The following is a 27620-nucleotide window of genomic DNA, read 5'->3' as shown; positions in this document are numbered from 1 at the left end:
GACAAAATATAATATAGTTATTATGTTTGATTCACACTGTGCCAGCTGCTTGGCTCACTCGTTGACAGGAATAATTGAAGCGATTACCAAAACAACGAGTACTCGTTATTTTCTGAAAAGTAAGAGATTTTCGTGAAAGAGTGCAATTACTTATCTGCAAAGAACAACGGAATATAATAATAAATCTTATTAATTGGCTGCACATTATTTCCATTGAACACATTGTTTCTTCGATATTGAGTTTCAAGTGCCCAGAAAAGTGAAGCAGGTTTAGCATAACAAGTAATCAGCAATAGAAGTAACGAAAAATGGAAGATCGTAAGTGAATTTTCCGTTGCGAAATATCCATAGCCAATATGAATAGTGGACGACTTAACATTAGAAAAAGCAAAGTGTAGTGCTAGTATGGGATTTTGTAATTGATAAAAGACATTGAGTGAGTTATGGCTTTCATGTGATTTACCATACGAAAAAGCATGTTTACTGTTGGTGCCTTTGAATGGGTTTGCGCAAATGAGTCACGTCCACTTCGACCGGCCCACTGTATTCGATTTTTAGCCATTGTTTTTACTACTTTGTTATGTTATGTATTACAATGTTGTATTAAAAATTATAAAAACAAATTTCCTATACGTAATTTACTCTTATATATATTGTAAAACAGAACTCAAAACATTATGATAAAATTATTTGAACTACGTGGCATATCTTTGTCATATTGAACAGCCTTAAAGTAGGAAAGCCCAAATAGCAAACATACAAACAAAGAAAGGCGTAAATCAGCTTGGCGACCGGTAGGCGTATATTGCCTGCGCAGGTCTCCACAGCCCGTTCACACTGTTTATGTGTTGGGTTTTGTTTTCAATTATTTATTTATAGTTGTTTATATCTATTTTCTGTTTTATACTCTCTATATTGCTGTGCCTTACGATAATTTACATTTACACTTCCACGTCCATTCGCACACCTCTGTATTCAGTTTAGAAAAGGCAGAAATGCACATAAGCCGCTTCTTTTAGTGCTGTGGAATGCCTAAAGAGTCGTGACAAAAAAGGGATTATATGAAATTAGTTTTGTTCCTTTCCTGATAATTAAGGGAAGACTAAGATTACGTGAGAAATAGGTCCAACTGCCGTTTAAGTAGTCAGGCTATAGCTGCAATTAGTGGTGCTGCAGCCATAAGGTCATAGCCGTAACCATAACCATAGCCGCGTTTATTACAGCACTAGCAAACCCGGCCCCCTTCGCTGGGCACACTAAAATAGAATAGATATGGTTTAGAACAGAAAATATATGATTTTCATATTATTTATTTCTTTATTCTTTATTCAAGCGTTTTGGCATAAACAATATTTTTTGTTTTTCTATTTGTTTTTGAGTAAATATAAAATATAAATTGAAAATCAGGAAAAAAGAAGATTGTTTTTAAATTTCAAATCAACGCATATGAATAAACAATCGTCTTTTTTCCTGATCATCCATGAATTTTTCGTTTCAATTTATATGTTTCAGCATTGGAGCTTTTTTAACCATTATCCATTTATATTTTTCAAAAAAAAAAAACGAAAAAAAATTTTTCCACGAACACATAATTTCATTCGGATTTCACATTAAATTCTCAAATTGAATCATGGCATCCAAATCAGAAAGAAATATTGACACATTGTAACTCACACTGTCAATTTGACAGTACAGTTCCGCCCCAAGCGTTAAAAAAGTAAACGACATTATGGCTGGTTCAAAAGAACGCTGTACCCGTTGCCAGTGCTCCGAATTACAACCAAACTTTACGAAACCCATTTTCAATACTTACTTAACAATGTGTGTAAGTTTGGTTTAATTCGGTGCAAAGACACGGCGGATCCACGTTTTGGCATATATTTCGAGACCCTATCTACCAATAGGTATTCAAACTATACGAAAATCATCTTCAATACCTACTTAACAATGTGTGTAAGTTTGGTTTACTTCGGTTCATTTTGACCTATATCTCGAGACCCCAGTCACGGAGCGGCATGAAAAATACTCTGTACTAAAGCATTCACCAACAGCTTTCATTTGATACCCATATTGTACACACACAACCAAAGGTTACCCGGGTCCACGTTTTGACCTATATCTCGAGACCCTAGTCACGGAGCGGCATGAAAAATACTCTGGACTAAAGCATGCACCAACAGCTTCCATTTGATACCCATATTGTACATACGCATCCGAAGGTTACCCGGGTCCACGTTTTGACCTATATCTCGAGCCCTATTTCCAAAATAAAATATAATCCATGTTACTCGTGGATGATGTAGCTTTTGAATGGTGAAAGAATTTTTAAAATCGGTCCAGTAGTTTTTGAGCCTATTCATTACAAACAAACAAACAAAGTTTTCCTCTTTATAATATTAGTATAGATGTGTCGATTAGTCATGCCATAACCATTTAACCACATACATATATATATAAATATATTTATATATTTTCCCATAGTTCCTAGATGAAACATAGGGCCTCAATTGGTTTCTGTAATCGATGAGTAAGGGATTGGCTTTCTGCATCCGATCCTGGATCCGGGGCTGCCGGACTGCCTCCAGGCTGGTATAGCTTAGGGATTTCCCCCTCGTTTGTGGAAAGGCAATCCCGCCTTCACTCTTTAATTTATACAGGGGATACCACGTCACCATCAGCATTTGCTCATCTTGAATATTGGATAATAAGCTCTCCGCTGCCATAATCATGAACAGCTGATATTGAAGTAGAATTAATGACAACATTTGCATTTTGTCACACAAACCCGAATAATTTTCCACTAAGTCAATTAATTTTTCGTCGTCCATTTTTAATATTCAAATTTTCAACGCAAATATCAAAACAAAAGTCAAGTATTTCAGAACTGCTCTCTGTTACGGGGAAAACTCTCACTCCAGCAGCATTCCCCGTATGTAAGTATGGGGAATGTTTATGCTGTTACAACAACAACCGTTTCCACGACAGTCGGTTCTACGTTACCGAAACGACCCGGATTTATATCCGATCAAGGACTGTCACTCTAGCAGCATTCCCCGTATGTAAGTATGGGGAATGTTTATGCTGTTACAACAACAAAAACAACAACGGGGAAAAATCAAAATTCAATAGATACATAAGGCGAAAGTTATGGTTATGGCGTTGTAGTGCGGCACCTATAATCGATTACAGTGATGCTCATATGCTTCGGAACAGCTGATTGCTATGGTTACGGTTATGACTATTGTATGGCACCACTAATTGCAGCTTATGTTTTTCTCTTGTTGATTTGATTTATTTAGTATTTGGAAATATATTTTAATAGTTTGCTTATTTTCAAACTGTTAGGACTGATTCTACATTACCTGGATGTATATTCGTCCATGTTTGTTGTTGTTGTGGCAGTTTCCCGCACGATACTAACCACCTATTCACATCCCCTTCCTAACCCATTCGATGAGTTAGGCCGTGAAGATCGGTAACTACACCGCGCTGGCAAGGCTTGAGAAACTGGTACAATATTCGTCGAAGGTGAAGATAATGTTTTATGACATCGTTACGATGTTCCGTGATTCCTATCTCGTAGTTAGCATATGACAGCTCAAACATAATCAATGAGATCAGAATCTGCTGGAATCTAACTTGTGAAAAAATTGGGTATCAAATTTTGAGACCTTATATATAATATATATATAATACCATCAAACAGTCAGCCGTTTATATAACTGACACGTACACCCTTTCTGGGTGTCTGGCCGAGCTATTTCTCCTATTTGAGGCGTGCGTCTTGTTGTTGTTCCACAAATGAAGGGACCACAGTTTCAAGCCGACTCCGAACGGCAGATATTTTTTATGAGGAGCTTAATGCTTTAAAAATAATATATAAAATCTCTATAATAAGTGATCTTCACGCAAAAATGATCAAAAGCCAAAAATATACATTCCCATGGTAGTCGGTTCTATGTACCCGAATAACTCAGATTTTCGATGACCAAGAGATGCTTTCCCTCACCCTGTTTTGTCTGGTGAATTTCATTCCTCATCTTTTATTTGGTTTACTTGCGAACACAGCTCTTTAGTTGAAGGTACGTGTATTCAGTTTTCCTCAAGTATCTGTTGTCATTTACCAATGTTTATCGTTATACCTATTAGAGTCAGCTATCTAAGGCTATTGTAAGAAATATACTCAAAGACTATTCTGTTTCAATCTGATTAGCCTTACTTCGAAAACACGTTTCGCTGAATTTCGCCTCAAGTAATATACTTTTAGTCAACCAAGTTAGTTGATTTATTTTTATTGTCTTTTGACCACTGGAGGTGATTTTGACGTATTCTTATGATAAGAAGTGAGGCGAATGGTTCCCGATTTAATTTCGGTACCAACATTTTCTGCGAATTCACCTTCTTGAAATTCGCTTGCTAAACCTAACCATTGCCCTAATCTTCTAGATTATCAATTTAATTTTGCGTAAATTCCAAACGTTGCTTGTTTCCAATTCTGCACTGTTCCTTAAGTCGGGCAATTTAAAACAAGAACGTGTGAGTATAAATGCATTCAGTTTCAAAAACATCAAGCGTTTCTACTGCAATAGAGAAAATTTGAAAATTTTTGACATAGATGGCTACCAAGATGTCCGTAGTTTTATGTAAAGTTAACCATATTCTAGATTTAAGTTAGCACAGTTGTTACTGTACTTAATACTGGACATAATTCTTTCGTTTATTACATAAAAATATATTTAAAAATATAGCAAATAGTAATTTTTTTACTCGCCTGGCAGGTGGTTCAGGCTCTAGGAAATGTGAGAAATGATTCCTACGCTAACGCCCATACAAAAATTGTTTTGCTTTGTTAATTGACTGGAAGCGTGGAAACCTCATTATGAAGGTGTTGCAGGGGAGACATCAAGAGGCATCCCGTGACTGTCCTGATAGCAGCATTTTGACAGTTCTGGAGATTTGTCCACTACCAATCAGCAGGCGACCAATAAGGCGCAGCGTAATTTAGTACCGACCGGCCAATTGCTTTAATGGCGCCAGCAACTTTTTTTTAGTGACAATTGCGGTTGTATACGCGGAGCAGGAGACACCGAAAATTTTTGTGTAGTTGACAGTCGATATTGGGGTGTTATCGACTTTCATCTTTAACTGCAGTTTGACCTCCTTCGTCCGGACGTTATTATCGAATAATCGTTAGCATAGGAGACCAGTGAAAATGCCTCTGGTTTTTGGATCAGCTTCGAGATATAGAAATTGAAAAGCAAGGGTGAAAGGACATCACCCTGAGACACACCTTACTGGAGCAGTTCCATGCAGTACCTCTCCTTAGGGCTGGTATTGAGCCTAACCCTAGACACGAGATCTATTTATGCTGCGTTTGCCAAAAATGGCTCCAACCCAACCCCACATCGGTTAGATGTAATGAGTGCAACGGGTGGTGCCACCTTAAGACCTGTTTAGACCTTAAGACACATGGGGAGTGGTCTAAACGGTTTGTGGCCATATGTTGCTTCCGCCATCTCGCCCCCTTAGCTCCCACGGCTTCTACCTCGCGCAATACACTGGTACAACCATTTAGCACCACAAATAGAACCTCTACGGTTTCTCGGAGCATACCCGAGCTACAGACCAGAGTTCCTCGGAACTTGACATCAGTCAAATGCAACTCTTGCAATGTTTGTTGCCGCTTTCGGAGATGCTCTGGCCTGCGCACCATTTGAGATTTGACACGTGACTATGTTACCCCCTTCTGTAGAGGTCTGCACTTAAAATGTGCCCCACGCGACTAACGGAATACGTTTTAAATATTCCTTTTTAAGTTTTAATTGTCTTTATTAGTCACTAAAACCAACTGTTTAAACAGAAGTGTCTACTAAAACTAAAACTTAAGAGCTAATATTTCAATTTTTATGTTACAAACTTACAAACTTACTTACAGCTAGAGTAATATTTAAACTTAACAACGGAAGTTCTCTTAAATAATGATCTTACTCTTAGAAGTAAGAGAGTATGTAACTCGCGTGCCTCGCGCAGCGAATTGCATCTCACATCCCGAGGAAAAGATTATCTAGTGATACCGTTCGACCAAAATCCACACCAAATAATCAGTTGTGGAGTTTCCGGCCCGCTAATGTGACACTTCTGTTTGTCAACATAACTGCCGAGGTGAAAATGGGCTTCATCTGAAGATCTGATTTTTCGTTTAAAAAGTCTTCAACCGCTGTTTTTAGTATTTCTTAATCATGTTTAAGCGACAAGCCATGCGTTTTATAGCCCTAATGGTTTGGATTGTGTTGGTACTTTTGAATACTTTTAGCGAACTTTCGACATTTTTTTATTGTTTTTTCAAACTTTTTCAGGACATTTAGGAATGTTACAGGTCAATGATACATATATAAGTACTTATACAATACCTTTTTTTTTACTAAAATTTCTTTTTATTATAAAATATATACGCCTGTTTCGTAGGCACGAGATAATGACACTGCGAATGCTGCTCACAAAAAAAAAAAGCAATCTTAAATAAAAATAGTAACTTGTCCGTTCATCAAAATATAATAACTAAATCTCTGAAATAAACTAGAAAAGTAACTCAGAACTACGAGGTGAAGTCCAAAATAAACAAGACTGGCGTCATAAAAATGTTTTTGAGGGCGCCATCTTTTTAATGAGATAGTGCGTTGGAAGTTACATCCATAGCTGACTTCCAGTGAAAGCTTGGTGACATTCGATTCAGTGGAAGCGAAGTTATTGCATCTAAAGTGTCAGTATGTTTGTGTCATCGGTACAAAAATGAGTTTCGAACAAAGAGCTAATATCAAATTCCGTTTTAAAATCGATAAAACGGTTACCGAACCATTTGAATTGATGAAAAAAGTAAATGGCGATGATTGTTTATCTCGTGCCAGAGTTCATGAGTGGTTTACACGTTTCAGAGTTGGTTATGAAGACGTAAATGACAAAATATACGGGCCGGGCCGCCCAAAAACGGTAATCACCGAAAACTCCATCGAAATTGTTCGTAAATTTATCAAAAATAAACCGAAATCATCGTTGAAATTCATGGAATCGGAGTTGAATATCTCCAAAACATCGACTTATCGCATTTTAACTGATCATTTGGGCTTACAAAAGGTCTGTGCACGTTTCATTCCACACAAGTTAACTGAGGACCAAAAATTGCTCAGAATTCAACATTCGAAATACTTCATTAAAGAGGCGAGAAAGGCGAGAACTTCCTTTAAAACATTGTAACTTAAGATAAAACGTGGTGCTTCTAACATGAACCTGAAACTAAGCGTCAAAAAGCCGAATGGAAGGCCCCAGACGAGCAACCCCAAAAAAATTGCGTTTAGAGAAGTCAAAAATCAAGTCGATACTCATTTGGTTTTACGATTGTAAGGGAATTTTCCACAAGTGGTTCGTGCCAATGGGCCAAACCGTCAATGAAATTTTCTATCTTGGCGTTTGATTTCTTCGAATTCACCCTGAATACCACGAAGGAGGAAGCTGGCGCTTCTTGCATGGTAATCCACCATCTCATCGATCCACTCTTGTGACAGATTTTTTGGTTAGAAATCGCGTTTTAACCAACAACCACTCACCATATTTACCTAAAATGGCTGCCTGTGACTTCTACCAACGCGGAAATTTGCATTTGGCCATCAAAGGAAAACGTTTTGCGTCCGTAGAGGCCATCCAAAAGGCTTACACTGACATTCCGATCAATCACCTGAAACACTCTTTCGAGAAGCTTTTAGATCGAACAAAACAGTGTATCGAAACCAGAGGACTATTTTGAATAAATAAACTCGAAGTTATCATTATTTTGGCTCAGTCTTGTTTATCTTGAATTTGACCTTATATAACACAAACCGAATGTCTGGTACATAACGGATGATATTTTAGCCCTCAAAGTTAAAACAATCGATAGTTGAAATTGCAAACGCTGGATGCACCACCCTTTGGCATGTCCAACAAACATATTTTATTAAAATAAATTGCATTTCTAATTAATAATTTACCCATTTTTCGCATTGTCACACTGCAATATATTTTCGATTTAAATAATCGCTCTTCTGGTTTAACGTATTTTGTTAGTTTTGCTAGTTGTCTTGCTAGTTGGTTTGTTGTCTTGGTTGGCTTGGTGAAGTTTTGTTTATGCCAGCATACATATCGTTTTGTGTGTATGCCTGGTCCTAGTAGAGGCTGCCTGTTGCTGTAGGCGTTGTTAAGTTGTATGGCTGAGTCATAGGTTTTCTGTTTACGTTGTTGTTGTTGTTATTGTTGGTTGCTGATGTGTTAACCAACTGATTGGTTAGTGGCTTGTTCTGTGTAAACGGCTATTTGGTGAAGTTGCTGTTATGGTTAACATACATACAAACATACATATAAATCTCACGTCGTACTCCCCAGCGCTAAGTGCCAGAGTGGCAGTGGGACTGAGTAGCGTTAGTAAATGCGGGCCGACTGAAATGAGCGGTTGGATTTGCTGACATAAATTGTTATTTCGCTTTGTTGGAGCATTTGCACACGCTTTTCTACTCGTATTTTCGTTATTTTCTATCTTTTAATACTGGCTTTTATTACGATTTGCGGTTACTCAGTCAGATTTTAGCTGCCGTCGGACGAATAACGAACTAATGAAGTTGGTATTGTGCACGTATTGTTGTGTATGGGGCGTGCGGATGGCGATCACTTTGGTTTGACGCAAGATAAATGCAATATATTACCTATAATTATTTCAAAATGGCAAAAATGAAAGTAAAACAGTTCATATTCGATTTTGTGCTTAACTTCGGAATTCGCTTACAGTGACTATAATTTCGAAAAACAATCGCTACAGATGTTAAAATATTGCCACATAGTATACAAACTGCCCCAAATAAAACAAAAAAAAGTATTCTTGCTTAAAATGACATGTGATACAACAACTGCGATAACTGAGAAAAAAGAGAAAGTATTAGTGTTCTGACACTATGTGCGCTTAGTAGATCATGAATGATAAAGAGCGATCGTAGACACATACATATGTACCTACAAATCTACTAAACTATTTACCATATTAATAATAAGAACAACGATTTCACTTTACGCTTTGCTGACCGCATGTGCTTGCCAGTGGCGTTCTTGTCGTTGTCGTCAAAATGACTGACTCTGAGCCAGTGAGTCTGGAATTCATTGAAGATCCATATTTGCCCAAATTGGATAATATAACTCCATCGCTAGATGAGCCTACCGAATTGGATGATCATTATGCCGATTTGGCCAACGATTGGACCAACGAGACTGAACAGTATTTAAGAAATTTAACATTAGATCAAATTTTCTACGATGTAGATTCGGATTATACGAACACGCTTGAGCTTCAGGCTGTGGAAACAGAATTTATAGCAACAAAATTAGCCAAGCAATTGCCTTCATCTTCGATAGCGAAACGTTTTCGATTGCGTTTCTTTACAAAACGTTCAATGCGTGAGGTTAAAGTGACGTTTATTGATTTCTCCAAGCCTTATTTGGCCAAGATATCGAGTAGTGAGAATTACAAGAAGTTCTTAAATATTGGCACTCCATCAGCTACCACAACAACAACAACAACAATGACTAAAACAAACAACACCAAAGGTATGCATCTTTTGATTTTCATGTCAACTTTAAATCGCTGAAAATATTAGTTTTGGGAAAAAAGAAATCCATTATTTGCTCGGTAGAGCGCTGTAGTGATCGATGTCTTGTAAAGTAGCGATTAAAGAATTTAAAAATTATGCTCGTTGTCAAGATGACATTTCACACTAAAAAAATTATTTTGCTCTTTTTGTATGTTCCATTCAGTTCTGCGTTACAGGGTGTTAGCAATGGAAGTCAAGAAAGAGAAAATTCGTTACATTTTATAGTTTTTCTTTGATTAAGGGGAAATGCAAGCCAGGCCGCTGAAATTGTGGCTGCTGAATGGTGTTTATGGTGTAACAGTTAATTACGTGCAATTTTGGTTTCGCCGCTTCTGTTCAATCGAAGTTGACCGGCAAGTTAGTAGTAGTAACATCGCCCACGAGCTAAAGATCGACCATAACACAGTTTTAAACCATTTGCCCAAAAATAATGTATTTCCTTTTCCCCGAACTGATATTTAAAAGCAGCATCTTTCAGAGCGCGAGAAGGAATTTAACACTCAAAACTCATAGAAATGTTCGAACCCTTGAATTACTAGGTGAAGAAGCAGTTCTCAATGCTTTTACAATTTCCTACGACAATGAAATTAACAGAGTTATAATTATCTTTATGCTAATTAGTTTAGATTAGATTTGATTTGAAGTTTTGCATTCGACCTCAATGTCTTTTGTGTCATCTACTCATCATAGTACCTCATTCAAACCGAGTTCCCTTATTGAACTTAAGATAGAGCTGGGTTGGGGTTGAGCGTATATTCCTTTCTTCTGGTTGTAAATGGCCGAGATGTATCAACCTTCTTCTCGCTATTGCGTTGCGTACAAGGAGCAGGTGAGTTGGAGTTTTTGGGGATTGGTCACAGAAACAACAAGAGTCAGGGGACCATATCCCAATCCTATGCAGATGATAATGGCCTGAGAGAATGTCCGTGAGCTTTCTCAGTTTATCCCTAGGGAGGGCTATGAGTTTCCTGAACCTCTTTTGGTTGTACCCCCCTATTGTTGTTTATATTTATCAATCTGTTTTATAGTGTTTTATAGTGCGCGTAACACTTTTCTAAATATGCCATTGTTTGTTGTATTCTGTGAATTTCTAGTCTGTCTAAAGCTTTGTGTTGCTATCCAAATTTCTATCCAAATCAATTGCACTTTTCTGAAATATTTTTGGAATATCTGACATACATTTGTGTTTTTCTGAAATTTATTTGTGAGTTTCTGAAATTTAATTGCGCTTTTCTGAAATTCATTTGTGAATTTTTGGAATACATTTGTGAGTTTTTTTGAAATCCATTTTTTAGTTTTTGAAATTCATTTGCGCCTTTCTGAAATATTTTTGGAATATCTGAATTACATTTGTGTTTTTCTGAAATTAATTTGTGAGTTTTTGAAATACATTCGTGTTTTTTTCTGAAATTCTTTTGTGTTTTTCTTAAATTCATTTGTGTCTTTCCGAATTTCATTCGCGCTTCTCTGAATTTCATTTAAGAGCTTTTGAAAGTCATTTGTGTTTTTCTGAATTTCATTTGTGAGTTTCTGAAATACATTGTGTCTTTTGAAATTAATTTGTGTATTTCTGAAATTCATTTGTTTTTTCTGAAATTCATTTGTGTTGTTCTGAAATTCCATTGTGTTGTTCTGAAATTCCATTGTGTTTTTCTGAAATTCATTCGTGTTTTTCTGAAATACATTTGCCTTTTTCTGATTTTTCTGAAATAGGTGTGAAAAAGGTGTAGTACTTTGCTCTGCAGTCAATAAATGATCTCTCACTCGTCTTTCCTTAATACTAATAATAAATATCAGTAAATAATTGAACCGTTTTTTGAAAAAAGACCATCTGAAATTATTTAATTGAAAGTAAAGAAAAAACTTCCTGGCACCTCAAAGTAACAAACCGAATCGGCAAAAGCGTGAAGAAACTATGTGCGCAGTAGTTTAATGCTTGGTTTGTTACTATTTCTACTTTTCTTTTATATACGAGTATATTGCCAAATAAAAATAAAGAAAACTAAGAAAATTTAGCTTTTGAATAACTTTACTGAGGTGTATTCAACTATGCGAAGGCAACGCCGGCGCAAACGCAACTAATAATAATAATAATTTAACAAAAAATTCCGACTTGTTTTGGTTTTTTTTTTAATTTTTTTGTTTTTTGTTTTTTTTTTTTTGGTTTTTGGTTTTTTTGTTTTATTTTTTCTGGGTTCATTATTACCACCAGTGAGTTCACTCACCAAATTACGGTGTTTTTGTTTTTGTTTTGATTTATTCGTGACTTTTCGTATGTTTTCTGTACATACGTACATACATGAGCGTATAGTCTATATGAATATGTGTGCGTGCTCCTTTGTAAGTTGGCATTTTTGAAAACGAAGTTGATTGGTCCGCTAGTGGTCACTAAACCAATTCTGTCTTACAAAAGCCGTCTTGTTATTTGTTGTTGTACTCAAGATAATTTCACTCAGTGAGCCATTCTGCAAATAAAAGAAATTTGCTAAAAAGAAAAAAAATAATTTTTTAATACATAGAAATGTACAAACCTATTGCAATTTCATATTAACGATATTTCGCATTTATTTCTTTCTTTGGCTGCTTTCGTTTCTCTCCTTGCTGCGTTCAAATTTGAAGTTTGTGAGTATACAAATATTTATATTTATAAGCCTATAAATTCAAAATGCATCAATAAATAGTTGAGTTATCTGTGTATATTTTTTGCTAAATTAAATTGATCCTCAGCTTATGATAGAGTATTCGAGGAGGTTGTCTTCCAAGGAGGTACTTACATATATAAATGTGAAAATGGGATTTTTAGTAATGCTGCATGATTGTCCGAACCATTTAAACTCAACCAATTTGCTTAATCTACATTATTTTCATTGGTTTTACTACATTACATTTTTCATTATTATGCTAGGCAAAATATTTGTATGTTTTCTTCATTATTGATCCACATTAAAATTGAAAAAAAAAAAAGTTGTTAAAATATGACACTAAATTTGAAACTAACCTCTAAACACTTCACAATGCAGATACTACTTCAAAGCTGTCGGAGCCAGCATCTCCAGTTGCATCTGTTGCATCCGCAGATATAGCTGCCGAGTTTGCTGCACTTAGCGTTGAGGAGCAGGAGAGGCAACACGCCGAATGGAGCCAAGTAAGTCACAAAGCTAATATTTACTTTTGTATGTATGTATGTACATCAATAAATATAATTTTGTTGTTTTTTTTGTTGGTTTGTAGGAGCTTGCACGCGTTGAAGAGGAAATAAATACATTGCGTACGGTGTTGGCATCGAAAACGCGACATGCTTCAGATTTGAAGCGCAAATTGGGCATTACCATGTGGAAGGAGATTACAGACGATATGAATCAAGGCTTGAAGAATGTCAAAGAAAGCTCAGTGTAAGTTTGTTTCGGTTGTAAATTTATAAATTGAAATTGTCAATTTAATTAAGTTGGCAATTTATGTTATTTGATATTTTGAGCCAATATCTTTGAAGCAATGAATTCTCATTGAGCAATGATCATGTTTGACAGTATTTGATTTTTTTTGTAACGCTCACATAGTGGTTATTGTTGTTGTTTTTGTAGATACATTATTTTTCATTCACAATAGATATTGACTGTCATTATTCGGCAATGTTGCCATCGAAAATTCCTCTAATCCGCTTAAATTATGAGCATTAAGTTTAGTTGTCAATCCGCATTTTATAAATCGACACAAATATGCACATGCGCTGACGACATTGTGATTCTTGCGTGAAATAGGGAGGCTGTTCAGAATGTTTTCATGCGGCTAGTGCAAGCAACAAGACCAGCGGGTCTCAAGATAAATTAAGAAAAGACGAAATACATGACACGATCCTCTAATGACCGGTGCATTAGAATCGGAAGTTATATTATTGAGCTCATGCAAGAGTTTAAATACTTAGGCGTAGTACTTAGCATAAATAAGGATCCGTTCTTATCAATACTAGACCGTATTCAGGCAACTAACAGATCATACTTTAGCCATATCAAACGTATGAAGTCTTCATTGATATCAATGGAACAAAAGCTCCAGATGTACAAAACTATAATAATATCGATTCTCACCTACTGCTGTGAAACATGCGATTTGAAAGAAAAATTCTCAGAAAAATATAAAAATAATAGAAGACGGAACATACCGTATACGGTACAACCACGAGCTCAGTGTCTTATTCGCGGGACGAAATGTAACGTGTTTTTTAAAGTCGCAAAAATTACCGTGGTATGGGCACGTCCTAAGAATGAGCAGCGAAAGAGCGACCAAAGAAGTTTTTGAAACAAATCCTGAAGGAGCAAGAGGTCGAGGCGACGATGGTTCCAAGACGTAGAAGACGATATACGAAAGATGAGAATCTCACAACATAGAGCGAAAGCGGGCTGCCGAGTAGAATGGAGACGTATTGTAGAGGAGGCAACAGCCCATTCCGGACTGCAATGCCAATATGAATATGCTAATCCGCATTAGTTGCACTTAATTTCTGAGATAATGCCGTCTTAAGTCGTTAATCCCGATTAACATCACCGCCGGTCTAGGCTATTACTCTAAGCTGTCGATCTTTGTTCATACGCTTTGATATTGTAGGGGCCACAAGCAAAAACAAAATACATGTCTTTGGTTTTTTTTGCTCTGGTTATAGTGCATATGTCACAATTGTATGAAAATTCTCTAATTATCCCATGCTAACTTTATAATACATATAGATAAAGGGTATTTCAAAAGGCGCGCCTAGATGCTGTTTTAAAATAAAACATGCACAAATTTAGGTGCTCTCAGGTTTTACTATTTGTATTGAAAATAGGTACCGTCTAGAAATTATTCACTACTGACATCTAGGCGTCACTTTTGAAATACCCTTAAAATATATAAATATTTTAATTTGTGTTTACATTTTTTGTTCATATATTTTTATGAATATTGTTATGCAGTTTCGTATGTATTTAGCTTTCTGTTTTTTACTTAATTTAATTTAATTGTATTATTTTTATTAATTTTTAAGTTTTCAAAGCGTCGAACAGAGCGTTGGTAATCTGACAAAGGCCGTACATGATGCCCCAATGTAAGTAAATAGGTCGAAAAATCTGTCCGCAAATTGTGTCTACTCTGACTACTAACTAAACAACTAAACTTTATTACTTCTATTCTGGCTTCCATTTGCACTAACTTACACATATCCATGTACTTTTCTCAATCTTACTAACGGACATTAAATAATAAAATAATTACATCTTCTTCTTCTTCTTAGTGTCACAGTCCTTGGTGAACCATTGCTTTCTTCACAGCTTCTTGCCATCGATCACGATTTACAGCCACTTCCCTCCAACATTGCACGCGCAGTTTCCTAAGATCAGCTTCCACATCTTCTAGCCACCTTCTCCTCGGGCGTCCCCTTTTTCTTTCTCCATTTGGGCGAAGATCTAGTGCCTTTCTAAAAAAAAAATAATTACATATATATCTACAAATGTGGTATTAACTCACTCTGTTACCTCTGCTAAACGCACCTTCTCTCTAGTTTCAAAACAATGTCAAGGGTGTAAAAACTCATTATTTTGTTTAATTATTTTCAAGGCTGACAAAGCCGGTGTGCAATCCAGCTTTTCCTTATTTAAACCACCTTAATTATTTTCATTTGTGGCGTGTGTCTTGTTGTTGTTCCACAAATGGTTCCATTTCATTATACCTCACTTTAAGTCTAATAAGAACTACAAATGCCAAAAGCCAAGCCAACTAACTGTTAAGCGGTAGAAATTACTTTTTTTTGAAGCGTTTCCACGACAGTCGGTTCTACGTTACCGAAACGACCCGGATTTATATCCGGCCAAGGACTGTCACTCCAGCAGCATTCACCGTATGTAAGTATGGGGAATGTTTATGCTGCTACAACAACAACTTTTTTTTGAAAGGTCTTGCATTTAGATTAAGAAGCCCTCCGCTTGCACGAAAGATCAAACTTATAGCAAAAGCAGACAATTCGTTACTAAAAAAGTTGAAGTTTGTAGGTGAGAGACCAGGATTGAAATTGAAATTAGAATTGGTCGAGCCAAGGAGCACTAAGAGATTTGCTGGCTCCTAAAACACTCAGCCAATTGTATTTAGAGCTCTGGGAGAGACCAGGATACAAATAGTGAGATTTAGATTTTTTTGCTGAGTTTAAAAATACCGAGAATTCTTTGACATTTAGTTTTTCTGTAAACTGCGAAATATTTGACCTCAAGAAAGCAGAAGAAAATACATTTAAAGACTCCATATTCAAAGTTTGCGATAAATCTTTCTATTTTTTAACCCAAAGTACAGCAAGGCGCACAGTCTCTTTAGCAAGGATATGCAAAGGTCTGCTTTAAATCCAGTTGCTTGATGGAAGACAGTCAGTAGTTACTCAATACGTCTGGATATTTAGTATTCATTGACAGTCTCAATATTTTCATCAAGCAGGAATTCTGGTGCACTCTTTAAACGCCCTACATTTAGACTTAGACAAATTAAATTTAAGGCCCCCTTGGAAAGCTATAATCTCACTTTGCATCGCCCATATCCCAAAAAGTGAGGGATAGAGTTCCTCATGCAGCCAAATCTAGTTTGTTGTATCTGTGTACAAAAGATTTAGAATTTCGATTATCCGGCTCAAAAGGCCATAAGATGCAAGCTTATAAAAAAGCATACCTAGCGAGTTAGTATCTACTGCACATGAAAAGTCAACAAAAAATGCAAAAGTGTTCTTCATAGCCTTGAAGTTAAGATGCACAATTGAAGACAGATTAGAAAGATTATCTATTGTTGAATATCTTCTCCGAAAATCATTGAAAGAAGACCAGTAAAGATTTTGTACAAATTATCAAGCAGGATTAGATTAGATTAGATTTGTGAGGGGTTGGACAAGCCGAAACACTGTCAGGAGACCATCGTACTACACCCGGATAAATTGCAGTAGAAAGAATAGAGAGATAAAGATAAATAAAAATTAGTTCGAGGTCACTTTTCCACAAATCTCTTAGATTCATTAATGTGGCCATCTAACCTGTTTCGTAGGAGTACTTAGTGTCTTCGTCTAAGTACCATCCAGATCCGCTACCATCACTGGTTTTGCATCCTTCGGTGTAGAAAGTGTGCTGATATCCCGTTAATAGGTTATCTGGACTTAACCATTGATCTCTATCTGGAAACAAAACGTCAAACTTCCTACTGAAGCTAACGAAAGGCACCTGATTGTCCACTGGCATCGAGAACAGTGTGCACCGCTCCGACAACTTGTGGTATATCTGACAGTGGCCAGTGCTTTCTTCATTTCTCCAGACTCCGTTTAACTTGAGCCTGTACGCCGCCTTCATCGTTTCTCTTCGAATTTGAAGATCTAGAGGTTGCAAGTTCAGAATGGCATTAAGGGCATCACCAGATGTCGTACTCATGACACCTGTGATACCCAAGCATACACTTCTCTGTAGTCTGTTTAGGGGTTTTACTCTGGAATTAACCATTGTAGCCTTCCACCATACAACATAGGCTTATGCAATAATGGGTCTAATCAGGGTGATGTATAACCAGTGTGCTATCGCCGGTCTTAGACCTCATGTCTTGCTAAAGGTTCTCTGATACTGCCAAAAGACTTTTAGTGTCCGAGAGACCTTCTGCTCGACGTGCTTCTTCTCCCTATAATTTTGAGACACGGCTTCCCTTTTTTGAAAAGACAAACAATTGCGGCTTTTCGGAATGAGGTTGGAATTTGCTTTTTATTTAAATATTGTGTTGAAAATTTATCATATCTCATACAAAAAGCTTTCAAGGGCATATTTATAAAATTCGTCACTTATACGATTTAGGCCAGGGACTACTTCCTTTAACACATATTTTAGCTCGTGTCTTTCAAAAGGCACATCCAGAAAGGGATTTGAGATGGCACCGGCATGGTTCAATGTATAGGAGGCCCGCCATACTGGCGGAAAAATAAAGATTTGAAATTATTGTAAAAACCAGATAAACCAAAACCAGGGCTATTTTAAACTCTGGGCAGATTCTTCTGACTTCATGGTTTGTTGTAAATGGTTCGGTAGTTTTAATATTTTGCTCTGTCTGAGTCTAAGTTAAACTTACGTAAAATGTTAAGGGTGCATAATCAATATATCGGAATATTATATATCAGAAACCAATATACATTTATGTTCACATAATTAAGTCACTTCATTTGTTTATAATATTCGGAATACTTTTCATGCTAAGTGAACACTACTTCACATTGCTTTCTAACAAAAAACCATTCTGGCCTCTAGTAAAGATTTGGGTTTAATTCGCTTGGGACTCAATGTGTTAGTAGCGCGGCAGTATTTTTCTATGTATGCAATTTGGTGTTGTTGTGTAGTGACAGCTTGAAACAAGAATGATAGATTTCAAAGGTTTGTTCTTTAACTATGGTGGAAAAACTTTAACTATTGTGAGAAGAACTTCGGCTGTCACATCACTTGGGAGATTCGGCAGGCGAATTCTGCACGATAATTTCACAAATATTCACACACTCATCCAATCAGTCGTTTTTCAGATGGCAATTAAGCAACATGGGCACAGTCTATGATTGATTTTTATTCGTATATTACTAACACAACCTTATCGCCAGCCGAATTCTGCACGATCACTTCACATGTATTCACACACTCGTCCAATCAGTCGGCAACGAAGTGTCATTGGTTAATTCTTTTCGTATATCACTAACACAATCTCCGTTTTTGTGTAAACAAACTGCTTTGTGACCACAAGTGGCGTCAGCCCACCAGCGATTTTTTTAAATTCGCTCAGAGTCCAATAACGGCCTGCTAAGTAGCTCACTTTTGTCATCTTTTCACCATAAATATTTTCCTTATATCACTAACACAATTGCCAATCATCACACTCATCCAATCAGTTATTGTTCAGATGACAACGAAGTGCACCACCAACACAAGCTCAGTTTCACTGTAAACACTTCCCAAGTGACGTCAACCTATCAGCTGATTCTGTGAAATTCGTTCAGAGTCGAATATATGTCTGTCTGCTATGGAGCACACCCCTAAAAATCTTTTCACCATGGCTTGCGAAGCTCCTTGTCGCGTCGTTCCGGTAGCATTAACTCGCCTGTCGAAGGAGTAGTATACGATATGTGTTTTAGTGGTCTAATTTATTTATATTTATTGTAACAGATAAAACTATGCCCTTGTTGTAGCAGTAAATGTGTGTGTGTGTGTTTCTATATGTTTTTTTTTATTTTTACTCTAAAATTATAGCTGCCAATGCGTATTTCAAACACTAATATCACTAATCTAATCGTTTAGACTTTTAACAACTCAATAGAAACGTAAAATATATTTTTATAATAGCAAATTGATTTTCATGCCTGTATTAACTTTTTCTTTACAGTTTCCAACGCACCGAATCGGTGCTCAAGTCGACAACGGAAAAGACCGCGTCGGTATTTGGTAGCATAACCAGCGGCATTACATCTAAATTTTCACAAATGAAAAATTCCGAATCGATGCGTTCGATCGAAGAGAAGGTTGGCTCAGCCTATGAGAATGTTAAAGTAAGCTATGAACACAACAATTTTTTGTGTCAACCCCATGCGGTAACTATAAACTATTTTTACTCCTATCTATCAACTTTCAATACTATAATTAATTTATCTTTTGCCTCCTACTCATGCCACAACATAATAATGAACAAAAACCGGGGACACACAACACTCTTAGCTAATGCAACATTTTAATATTATATTTTACATACATACATACATATGTAGATATGTATATTCTTTGATATGTTCTATGTTTTAAGAACTGTGCATTTAGTCGATGGAGCGCTGAAAATTTCGTTGTAGTGTACATATTTTTTTGAAATACTAATATTTTTTTATATTTGTTTTATTTTTTTTTTTTTTATATTTGGAAGATTAACACGGCTTTCACAAACTTATGAGGTCGAACAGCACCAAATGGTTTCATTGGTAAAAGAGTTGATCCCCCGAAAGGAAGATTCATCCGTGATTACTAGAATACGCGTGCCAATTTCGTTCTGAATTTGCCTTAGCCCATGTCAGTCTGTTTTCAATGTGTGGTAATGCGAGCTGCGGTTTTTTCAATGTGCTGCGGTATTTGAAGTCTTATGTGCGTAAACGTCTTCGAATCGAAACTTCGAAATACCATTGTACCCATTTATTTATGAACGTCTTCGATTTCTTCAAATAGTTTGCTGTACACATAACATATTCGGACTTATAGGGGGTGTACATAGGAACACTGTTTCAAATCGTTTTTCATTCACGGAACGCATTTTCTAAAAACAACGTACGATTTCTAAATTTCTCTGAAAACTAACAAACGCACAACGCGTTTTGTGAAAAGGATACACCTATTTAGCAGCATTTACATTTTTTTATAAGAGAATCTAATTTTGAATTTTGCCAGTCATGCTTCTATTAGACAGATTCTACCACAGGAATTTGGTATGGAAGCTCTTTGGATCCAATGAAAAGTGACTAGACACTTCCCTAGACTCAGGCTAGAGGAGTGATATGGAGTTGGTGCATGAATTGGCATTTGACAGTCAAACGCTGCTACAACAACAACTAGTAAAAGAATTGGAGAGTTTTATTCATAGAGATTGTGAAAATTCACCATACAAATAGTTAGAGTTCTATGGAGACGTTAAGAAAGAGTCGCTACTTTGCGCTGCGATGGCGTGAATGACCACTAAGAAAATGCGCTTTGACGCTGTTGCTTTAATTTTTTTCGTTTTTTTTTTGTTCTTTAAGAGGTTATATACAGTTAGAAGGCCGAAAAAAGCAAATTCACCAGCAATTTTTCTGAGAAAACTTTTAAATTTATTGATCTAAAAATTTGTACACATATTACGTTCTCTTTTAACTGTCTTTTAAGACTTAGTATTAGTAAAAATATTTATTTGGAAAAGAGCTACAGCTGGTCTCCGGGAGCTCCTCTCAAAAAAGACGTTTTGCGGTGGCCACTATATCTCTGAACTGAATCCACTGTAGTTAAATCCACTGTTTGGTTTTTTATTTCGTTTCGTTAAAGTTATGTTAAATCTAGTAACTAATCGAAGGAATAAGTAAAATAACTTTTTTTGAGAAAATGGTGGTTTCACGAAAAAAAAATCGATTTTTGACCAAAATTTCAGCCTTAAAATGTGTGTAAAAAAAAAAATATTTATCAGTGAGAAAAATCTTTGATTAATTACTAAAAATAAATTTAAGAAGCTCGCATTAAAATTTGAGACTAATCGGCTTAGTCGTTTTCGAGTAATGTTGGTCACCGACTTTGAAAACATCATTTTGAAAAAAACGCGTTTAAAGTTTGAAAAGCATTGAGTCTTAGTCTGAAACGCCTTTTAAAATTTGGGTGTAACTTCAAAAATATTCACCGAACGATTTTAAATTTTCTGTGTGTTGTCTTGAATAAAGGTTTTTCCAATAAGAGGTGTTATTTTGATACTTTTCCCGTAAAAGATCAATGGTTCGTTGCTTGTGTGGCACGTAGCGCCGTCCTGTTGAAAATAAACGTTGTCCAGATTAATACCATCTAATTCCGGCCATAAAAAATCGTTAATCATCTCTCGAGAGATGAGACCCAAAGACCCAAATCTTTATGGAAAAGACGGTGAAATGACGTTTGTGGAATGACTAATTCCAAAGAACGACAAGGAATGGACAATCCTGGGTTTTCTTCAACACTTTCGGCTACAACAGCAATATTTTCAGCTGTTCTTGAGTGACGTGCACGGGTCCTATTCTTCACATCACTAACTTGTCCCAACAGCTCGAATTTGTTCACCAATTTCTGTATTGCGGTCCGACGATGCGGTGCTTCACGATGACCCAAAAATGTTCGAGTCTTACGAACCGTCTCTGCCAAATTTTCACCATTTTTATAGTGAATTTTGATCATTTCAATGCGTTGTTTAAGCGTGTATCGTTCCATTTTTATTAATGGCGTTGTTTCTACTTTCAAATATCAAAAAATTACAGCTTCAAAAGTGATATCTACCAAAATAGCGGGCTATTCAAAATAACACCTGTTATTGGAAAACCCTTTATATGTACATTAAGAAAAAAAAAATCGATTTTTTGAAAATTCTAACTATATATAACCCCATAAAGGAAATGTGTATGTCAATAACCCATAAATATTATTTAAACTGAAGAATGAAATTAGATGCGCCATCGATTAAATTGAGCCAACGCTATTCTAAAATGTTATCGAGACGAGCGCCATGTCAACACTCCTTTATTACACCAAAAAATTTGAACATTAATCAAACATGGTTGCATTTATTTAAAATGTTTTAAAATTTAACAGTTTATTAAAATCTTTTCACAATTTTAATGCTTATTTAATCGATTAAAGGCACAGTTTTTTTTATTTTTATTTCATGTCTTCTGTCTACTGCCCTTAATGGGATGTTATAAAACCACAAAAAATACTATTAACATACTTACACACAACTTGTAGAAATCTTACAATAATATACAGTGAACCAAAAAAAGACACTGGGACTCCAATATTCAAAAAATTCAAATTTATATAATAAAAAAATTATTCACGGATTTTTAAGAAATCATTACCGTGGAATTTATTAAATTTTTAACTATTAACTATTCAATATGCATAGTTGCTGTTTTAGTATTAACGGTAACTCTACTTTGATTAAGTAATAACCGCAATTGCACAATTTTTCAAAGTCAAACAAAAAATGGGACATCCTAATTTTTTAGCACATTTAAGTAAACTGTGTAATGTGAATTCCGCTATTGTTATTTTTATAAGTTAGTTTCATTTCTCAAATTTTGCCATTTACGTCGTTTAAGAGTGCAGATGAATAAGCAAACATCGAGTGATGTAATAGACCCACCCCGTAGGGAAAATTGTGCGTCAAAACGCGGAAAGACAAAACAAGACAAAAACAATTTTTTGTACGCGGAATTGTCAAAGCAAAGTATTGGCAAAGTAGAAAACAAAGAATGAATTCGCTTTATTTCATTCTGGTCTGACAGCCATATAGGCTCGGCGAAAGAAAAAAATAAGTCAGATGATTTACCGATACCACCTTCAATAGCTTCACCTGGATTTAAATGTTAAATATTTTTTTGTTTTTATAATAAAATAATGAATTTAATACTTTATATTGGCTTTTGCCTTTTTAGCTTTTGAAAATCGATTGAATCGTTCTGAAGTTATAGAGGATTGAAGTCAGAACTAACAAGTCTCCCAGTCTATTTTTGGTTCACTGTACATACATATTATGTACATTACAGTGCTTCACCAATAAAAGTTGCGGATTTCTCCACTGGATTTATAAAATTTATTATATTATATTTAGCAAAACTTTTAAATTAATTTGAAAGTTTAAAACAAAACACTTTCCGTAACTTTATTTAATTTTCGTACTACAACAAGATTTTTCTTTTATATATTTTTATGCAAATCAATATTTGTTGTCTCACAAAATTTGAACGATATCGCTTTTAGGTGGAAAAATATTATATTATTATATTGGAGCGATTTGAAAATACCTCTAAAAATCGAGTGTTTTATAAATAAAATTAGAAACCTAAACAAAATAATTAATTTTGGAGCTCTTTTTGCGGAAAGTATTGCAAATTTCAAATTGTCATTTTCATAAAACTTTTCGGATGTGGTTTAAGGACCAAACAAAAATGGGAACCAAGTGTTGATATTTTAGGTGGAAAAATATTATAAAGGATTTTCCAATAACAGGTGTTATTTTGAATAGCCCGCTATTTTGGTAGATATCACTTTTGAAGCTGTAATTTTTTGATATTTGAAAGTAGAAACAACGTCATTATTAAAAATGGAACGATACACGCTTAAGCAACGTATTGAAATTATTAAAATTCACTATAAAAATGGTGAAAATTTGCCAGAGACGGTTCGTAAGACTCGAACATTTTTGGGTCGTCGTGAAGCACCGCATCGTCGGATCGCAATACAGAAATTGGCGAAAAAAGTTGCGACAAGTGAACGATGTGAAGATTAAAACCCGTGCACGTCGCTCAAGAACAGCCGAAAACATTGCTGTTGTAGCCGAAAGTGTTGAAGAAAACCCAGGTTTTTGCATTCCTCGTCGTTCTTTGGAAATAAAGCATTTCACAATCGGCATTACACTGTATTTTGCATAAAGATTTGGGTCTTAAGGCTTATAAAGTCCAGTTAACACAAGAACTCAAGTCGGCCGATCATCAACAACGTCGTGTTTTTGCTGATTGGGTTGTTGAAATGCATGAAAACGATCCGGAAATGCATCGAAAAATCATCTTGAGTGATGAGACCCATTTCCATCTCGGTGGTTTCGTCAACAATCAAAATTGTAGGATCTGGGGCTCAGAAAATCCAAGAGTTATTGTTGAAAAGCCTCTCTCTCTATCCTTAACGTGTGACTGTTTGGTGCGGTTTATGGTCGGGCGGAATCATTGGATCTTACTTTTTCGAAAATGAAGCTAAAACAATAGTTACGGCAGGATGCATTGCGCTCTTGAGAGATGCTTAACGATTTTTTATGGCCGTAATTGGATGGTATTGATCTGGACAACGTTTATTTTCAACAAGACGGCGCTACGTGCCACACAAGCAAAGATACCATTGTCATTTTACGGGAATAACACCTCTTATTGGAAAACCATGTATTATTATAATAGGACCGATTTAAAAATACCTCTAAAAATCGTTTTTTGTTTTTATAAAAATATTATTTAAAAATATTTTTTTCCAAAAAATTATCTCTCATAACAGAAGAGTTTATTCATAAAAGGTCTGCGCACAAATTGGTTTTTTTTTTTAATTTTATTAACGGAATCAAAATAGAAGTACTTTCAAATCGGTTTTGCGCACATAAATCTTGATGTTGGGTTGGGGAAAAAGAAATGTCGTATTTGTGATCGAAATTTGACGTTTTATTTAACATATTTAGAATTATCCGATTCAAGTCAAATATGCCCGTTTTGTTCGCAAACTTGTTGCCATTTAGAAGGCAACTTCATTATCCCCCCTTTATAAAACCTACCCTCCTTATTTGCAAAAAACTCAGACAACCAGTTTTCGCAAGCCTCTTTTGAGGCCAACTTGGTATCACCAAGAGCGTTTTGCATGGACCGGAAGATATGATAGTCACTTGGTGCCAGGTCCGGACTATATGGTGGGTGCGATAGGACATCCCATCCGAGCTCCCGTAGCTTCTGGCGGGTCATCAAAGATGTGTGAGGACGTGCGTTGTCCTGGTGGAACACAACACCATTCCTATTGACCAATTCTGGACGCTTCTGGTCAATCGCCTGCTTCAAACGGTCAAGTTGCTCACAGTAGAGGACCGAATTAAGGGTCTGGCCAGAGTGGATAACTCCTTTCCAATCCCACCAAACACACAGCAAAACCTTCCTGGCGGTCAATCCGGGCTTGGCGATGGTTTGGGCCGGCTCGCTGCTTCTCGACCACGATATTTTTCGCTTGGCGTTGTCGTACGTGATCCACTTTTCATCGCCAGTCACATCCGCTTCAAAAATGGGTAAAATTCGTTACGTTTTAGCAGAGAATCGCAAGCGTTGATTCGGTCCAAGAGATTTTTTTGCGTCAACACGTGTGGCACCCAAACATCCAGCTTTTTTTGGAATCCAATCTTCTGCAAATGGTTCCAAATGGTTTTGTGGTCTACACCTAGTTCCTGACTAATCGAGCGAATGCTCACATGCCGGTCTCTTTAGATAATTTCAACGATTTTATCAGTCTCTACGACGATTGGCCTACCAGTACGGGGTGCATCTTCGACATCTACTACACCAGAACGAAATCGACCGAACACAACACTGTCAAAGAGACACTTGTACAGATTGTCGTCTTCAAATCGCCGTTTAGTGTGACCCAATGCGATAAGTACAGCGCAAGATATGTTTAAATGTTGCGCTCAATTGACAAAATACGACATTACTTTTTCCCCAACCCAATATTTTCTAAACTATTTTGGCGTAAGTCTTAAAATATACCAAATATATTTTATAATTCCGTTGGAGAAATAGCACCGACTGTTTTTTGATTTTATGGAGAGGGATGCACTCTAACCTATATTTACGTTTATCTATACATACATATTTGTGGACTTATGGCAAAGCATTTTTCTAGCAAAAGCTCCTGAACTTTTACTCCAGATTGATATATGCTGATCTTTCATAGGCAAATTCAAATACAATTTTTTTTGCTACTCTTTATGTATGCTACTTTGTCTAAGTTCCACAAATACGTATGTATTTATGTATGTGTATGCACCAAATGAAACCTAATATTTTATTATTTCGCCTGCTAAACATCTTCAATTCCCTGTTCATGACTAACCAATTGTTTATCTTTCTCGTTTCATGCCATGTCTCCGTTATGTGAATTCTCTTCACTGTTTTTGTCGCCATCCCTCTATACATAGACACGAGTGTCCACTTCACGTTCGGGTTCGATTAACAGTTTCCCTGATGCCTTAAATGAAAACAATTCATCGTCCGGTCTGAATTCGCCAACCGATTCTGTTACAAAATAAACGCGAAACATTGCAATTCCTCTATTTAGTTTTAAAATTACAAACCCATTTGCCGTAATTGCAACTTTGTATCTTGTACTTGTATTCATACTATATTGTAATTGTAATTGCAGTCGAACAGTTTTCGCAACAATTGCAATACAACTACAGCACACACATGAAGAAACAAAAACGAAACAGCTGATCCACTGTCCTCATGCAGCCATGAGTGAAAGTTTTGGAATTTTCTATAAATGTACGTAGTATTTTTATTTTTGCAATTTACCAGCAAAGAAAAAGCAAAAAAAAAAATTAAAATAAAAAATCCAACAAAAACAAAAGCATAGCAAAAAAATAACAACAATTTGTATACACACTTACTTTAACCCTGTAACTTAGATACATACCTATATTTGTATGGAATTTTTCAAACTACTTAAATGCTAAAGCGATGCAAAGAAATTAGACGAAAACCTTAAACAAAAAAATAATTAGTTTTGGAGCTCTTTTTGCGGAAAGTATTGCAAATTTCAAATTGTCATTTTCATAAAACTTTTCGGATCTGTGGTTTAAGGGCCCAACAAAAATGTGAAGCAACTGTTGATATTTTAAGCTGAACCCCAATCAAAAATCAAAACAAAAAAAGTTTAACGCATGTGTTTTTCATCTTTACAAGTATTTTTAATCAACTAACTAAGCAATAAATATTTTCCCATCACATTTTATTTGGTTTAAAAATACGATGAAATGTTAAAATAGCTTATGAATTAATTTATGTATGTATGTACGTTAGAAATTTTTTCTTCATTTTCAATTATTGTATTTTGCTTTTTGTTTTAGGCTTTAACCCGTGTAATCCAATGGCGTTTATAATGTTTCTGTTTCTGTTTCTGTTTCTGTTTAGCACTTAATGCATACATAAATATTTGAAATCACTACTTCGCATTTGTTTTGAAAAATGTTGCGTTAATTAATTAAAACAAAAACTACATAAGCGTGAATTGTGCTTAAAAATTTGAATAATAAGCCGAGTTGTGTGCAGCAGCATTTTTGAAATTTATTTCCATAAAACTATTGATCTAAATATATTCCACTTTAATCATACAATAATATTGTTAAGTGTATTTTTGCTAAATAAATAAATAAAAAAATAAAAAACAATTGAGTGTACATGTATACATACATACATTGAACATATGTATATGTATTCACGAACAATATTAGTTTGTGCTTTTGTTTTGCTTAACCAATGGGAAATATTAACAAGCAAATAAACAACAAATTGTGAAATGAATTTGTGCGCCCACTTCATTGAAATGCCTTTAGAGTTAAAAGATTGACAGCAAATGAAAAATAGTTAAATAAACAAGAGAAAATGAAATATTTACTGAA

At 35.7% G+C, this 27620-nt stretch overlaps 1 protein-coding gene across 10 annotated transcripts; it reads left to right on the top strand.

Annotated features, from left to right (window-relative positions):
* The first annotated feature begins 104 nt into the window (after positions 1-104).
* On the top strand, positions 105-27620 carry LOC129245822 (tumor protein D52). Of its 10 annotated transcripts, none has more exons than XR_008582433.1 (7): positions 8556-9621; positions 12686-12810; positions 12897-13057; positions 14683-14742; positions 19062-19266; positions 26139-26303; positions 26363-26719. XR_008582433.1 is itself a non-coding variant. In XM_054884231.1 (6 exons), exons 1-6 carry the CDS (start codon positions 309-311, stop codon positions 26247-26249), a joined length of 672 nt encoding a protein of 223 aa, XP_054740206.1. In that variant the 5' UTR covers positions 105-308; the 3' UTR covers positions 26250-26719. The 10 variants fall into 10 exon arrangements, 8 of the variants coding, with proteins under 8 accessions (XP_054740206.1, XP_054740205.1, XP_054740201.1 ...); XR_008582432.1 differs by adding an exon at positions 27069-27620 and having other exon boundaries at positions 8559-9621; positions 26139-26484; XM_054884231.1 differs by lacking the exon at positions 8556-9621 and adding an exon at positions 105-318 and having other exon boundaries at positions 26139-26719.

Source organism: Anastrepha obliqua, chromosome 4 (assembly GCF_027943255.1).
Source record: "Anastrepha obliqua isolate idAnaObli1 chromosome 4, idAnaObli1_1.0, whole genome shotgun sequence".
NCBI lineage: Eukaryota > Metazoa > Arthropoda > Insecta > Diptera > Tephritidae > Anastrepha > Anastrepha obliqua.
Note: the sequence above shows the minus strand (reverse complement) of the source record. Positions and strands in the feature narration are given on the sequence as shown.

Bases quoted from the DNA above. Each gene is read 5' to 3' on its own strand.
- LOC129245822 (XM_054884224.1), top strand. From the start codon at position 9,144: ATGACTGACTCTGAGCCAGTGAGTCTGGAATTCATTGAAGATCCATAT. The intron at 14,743-19,061 runs GTAAGTAAATAG...TTTTCTTTACAG, and splicing joins GCCGTACATGATGCCCCAAT to TTTCCAACGCACCGAATCGG. The intron at 19,267-26,138 runs GTAACTATAAAC...CTCTATACATAG, and splicing joins TTTTGTGTCAACCCCATGCG to ACACGAGTGTCCACTTCACG.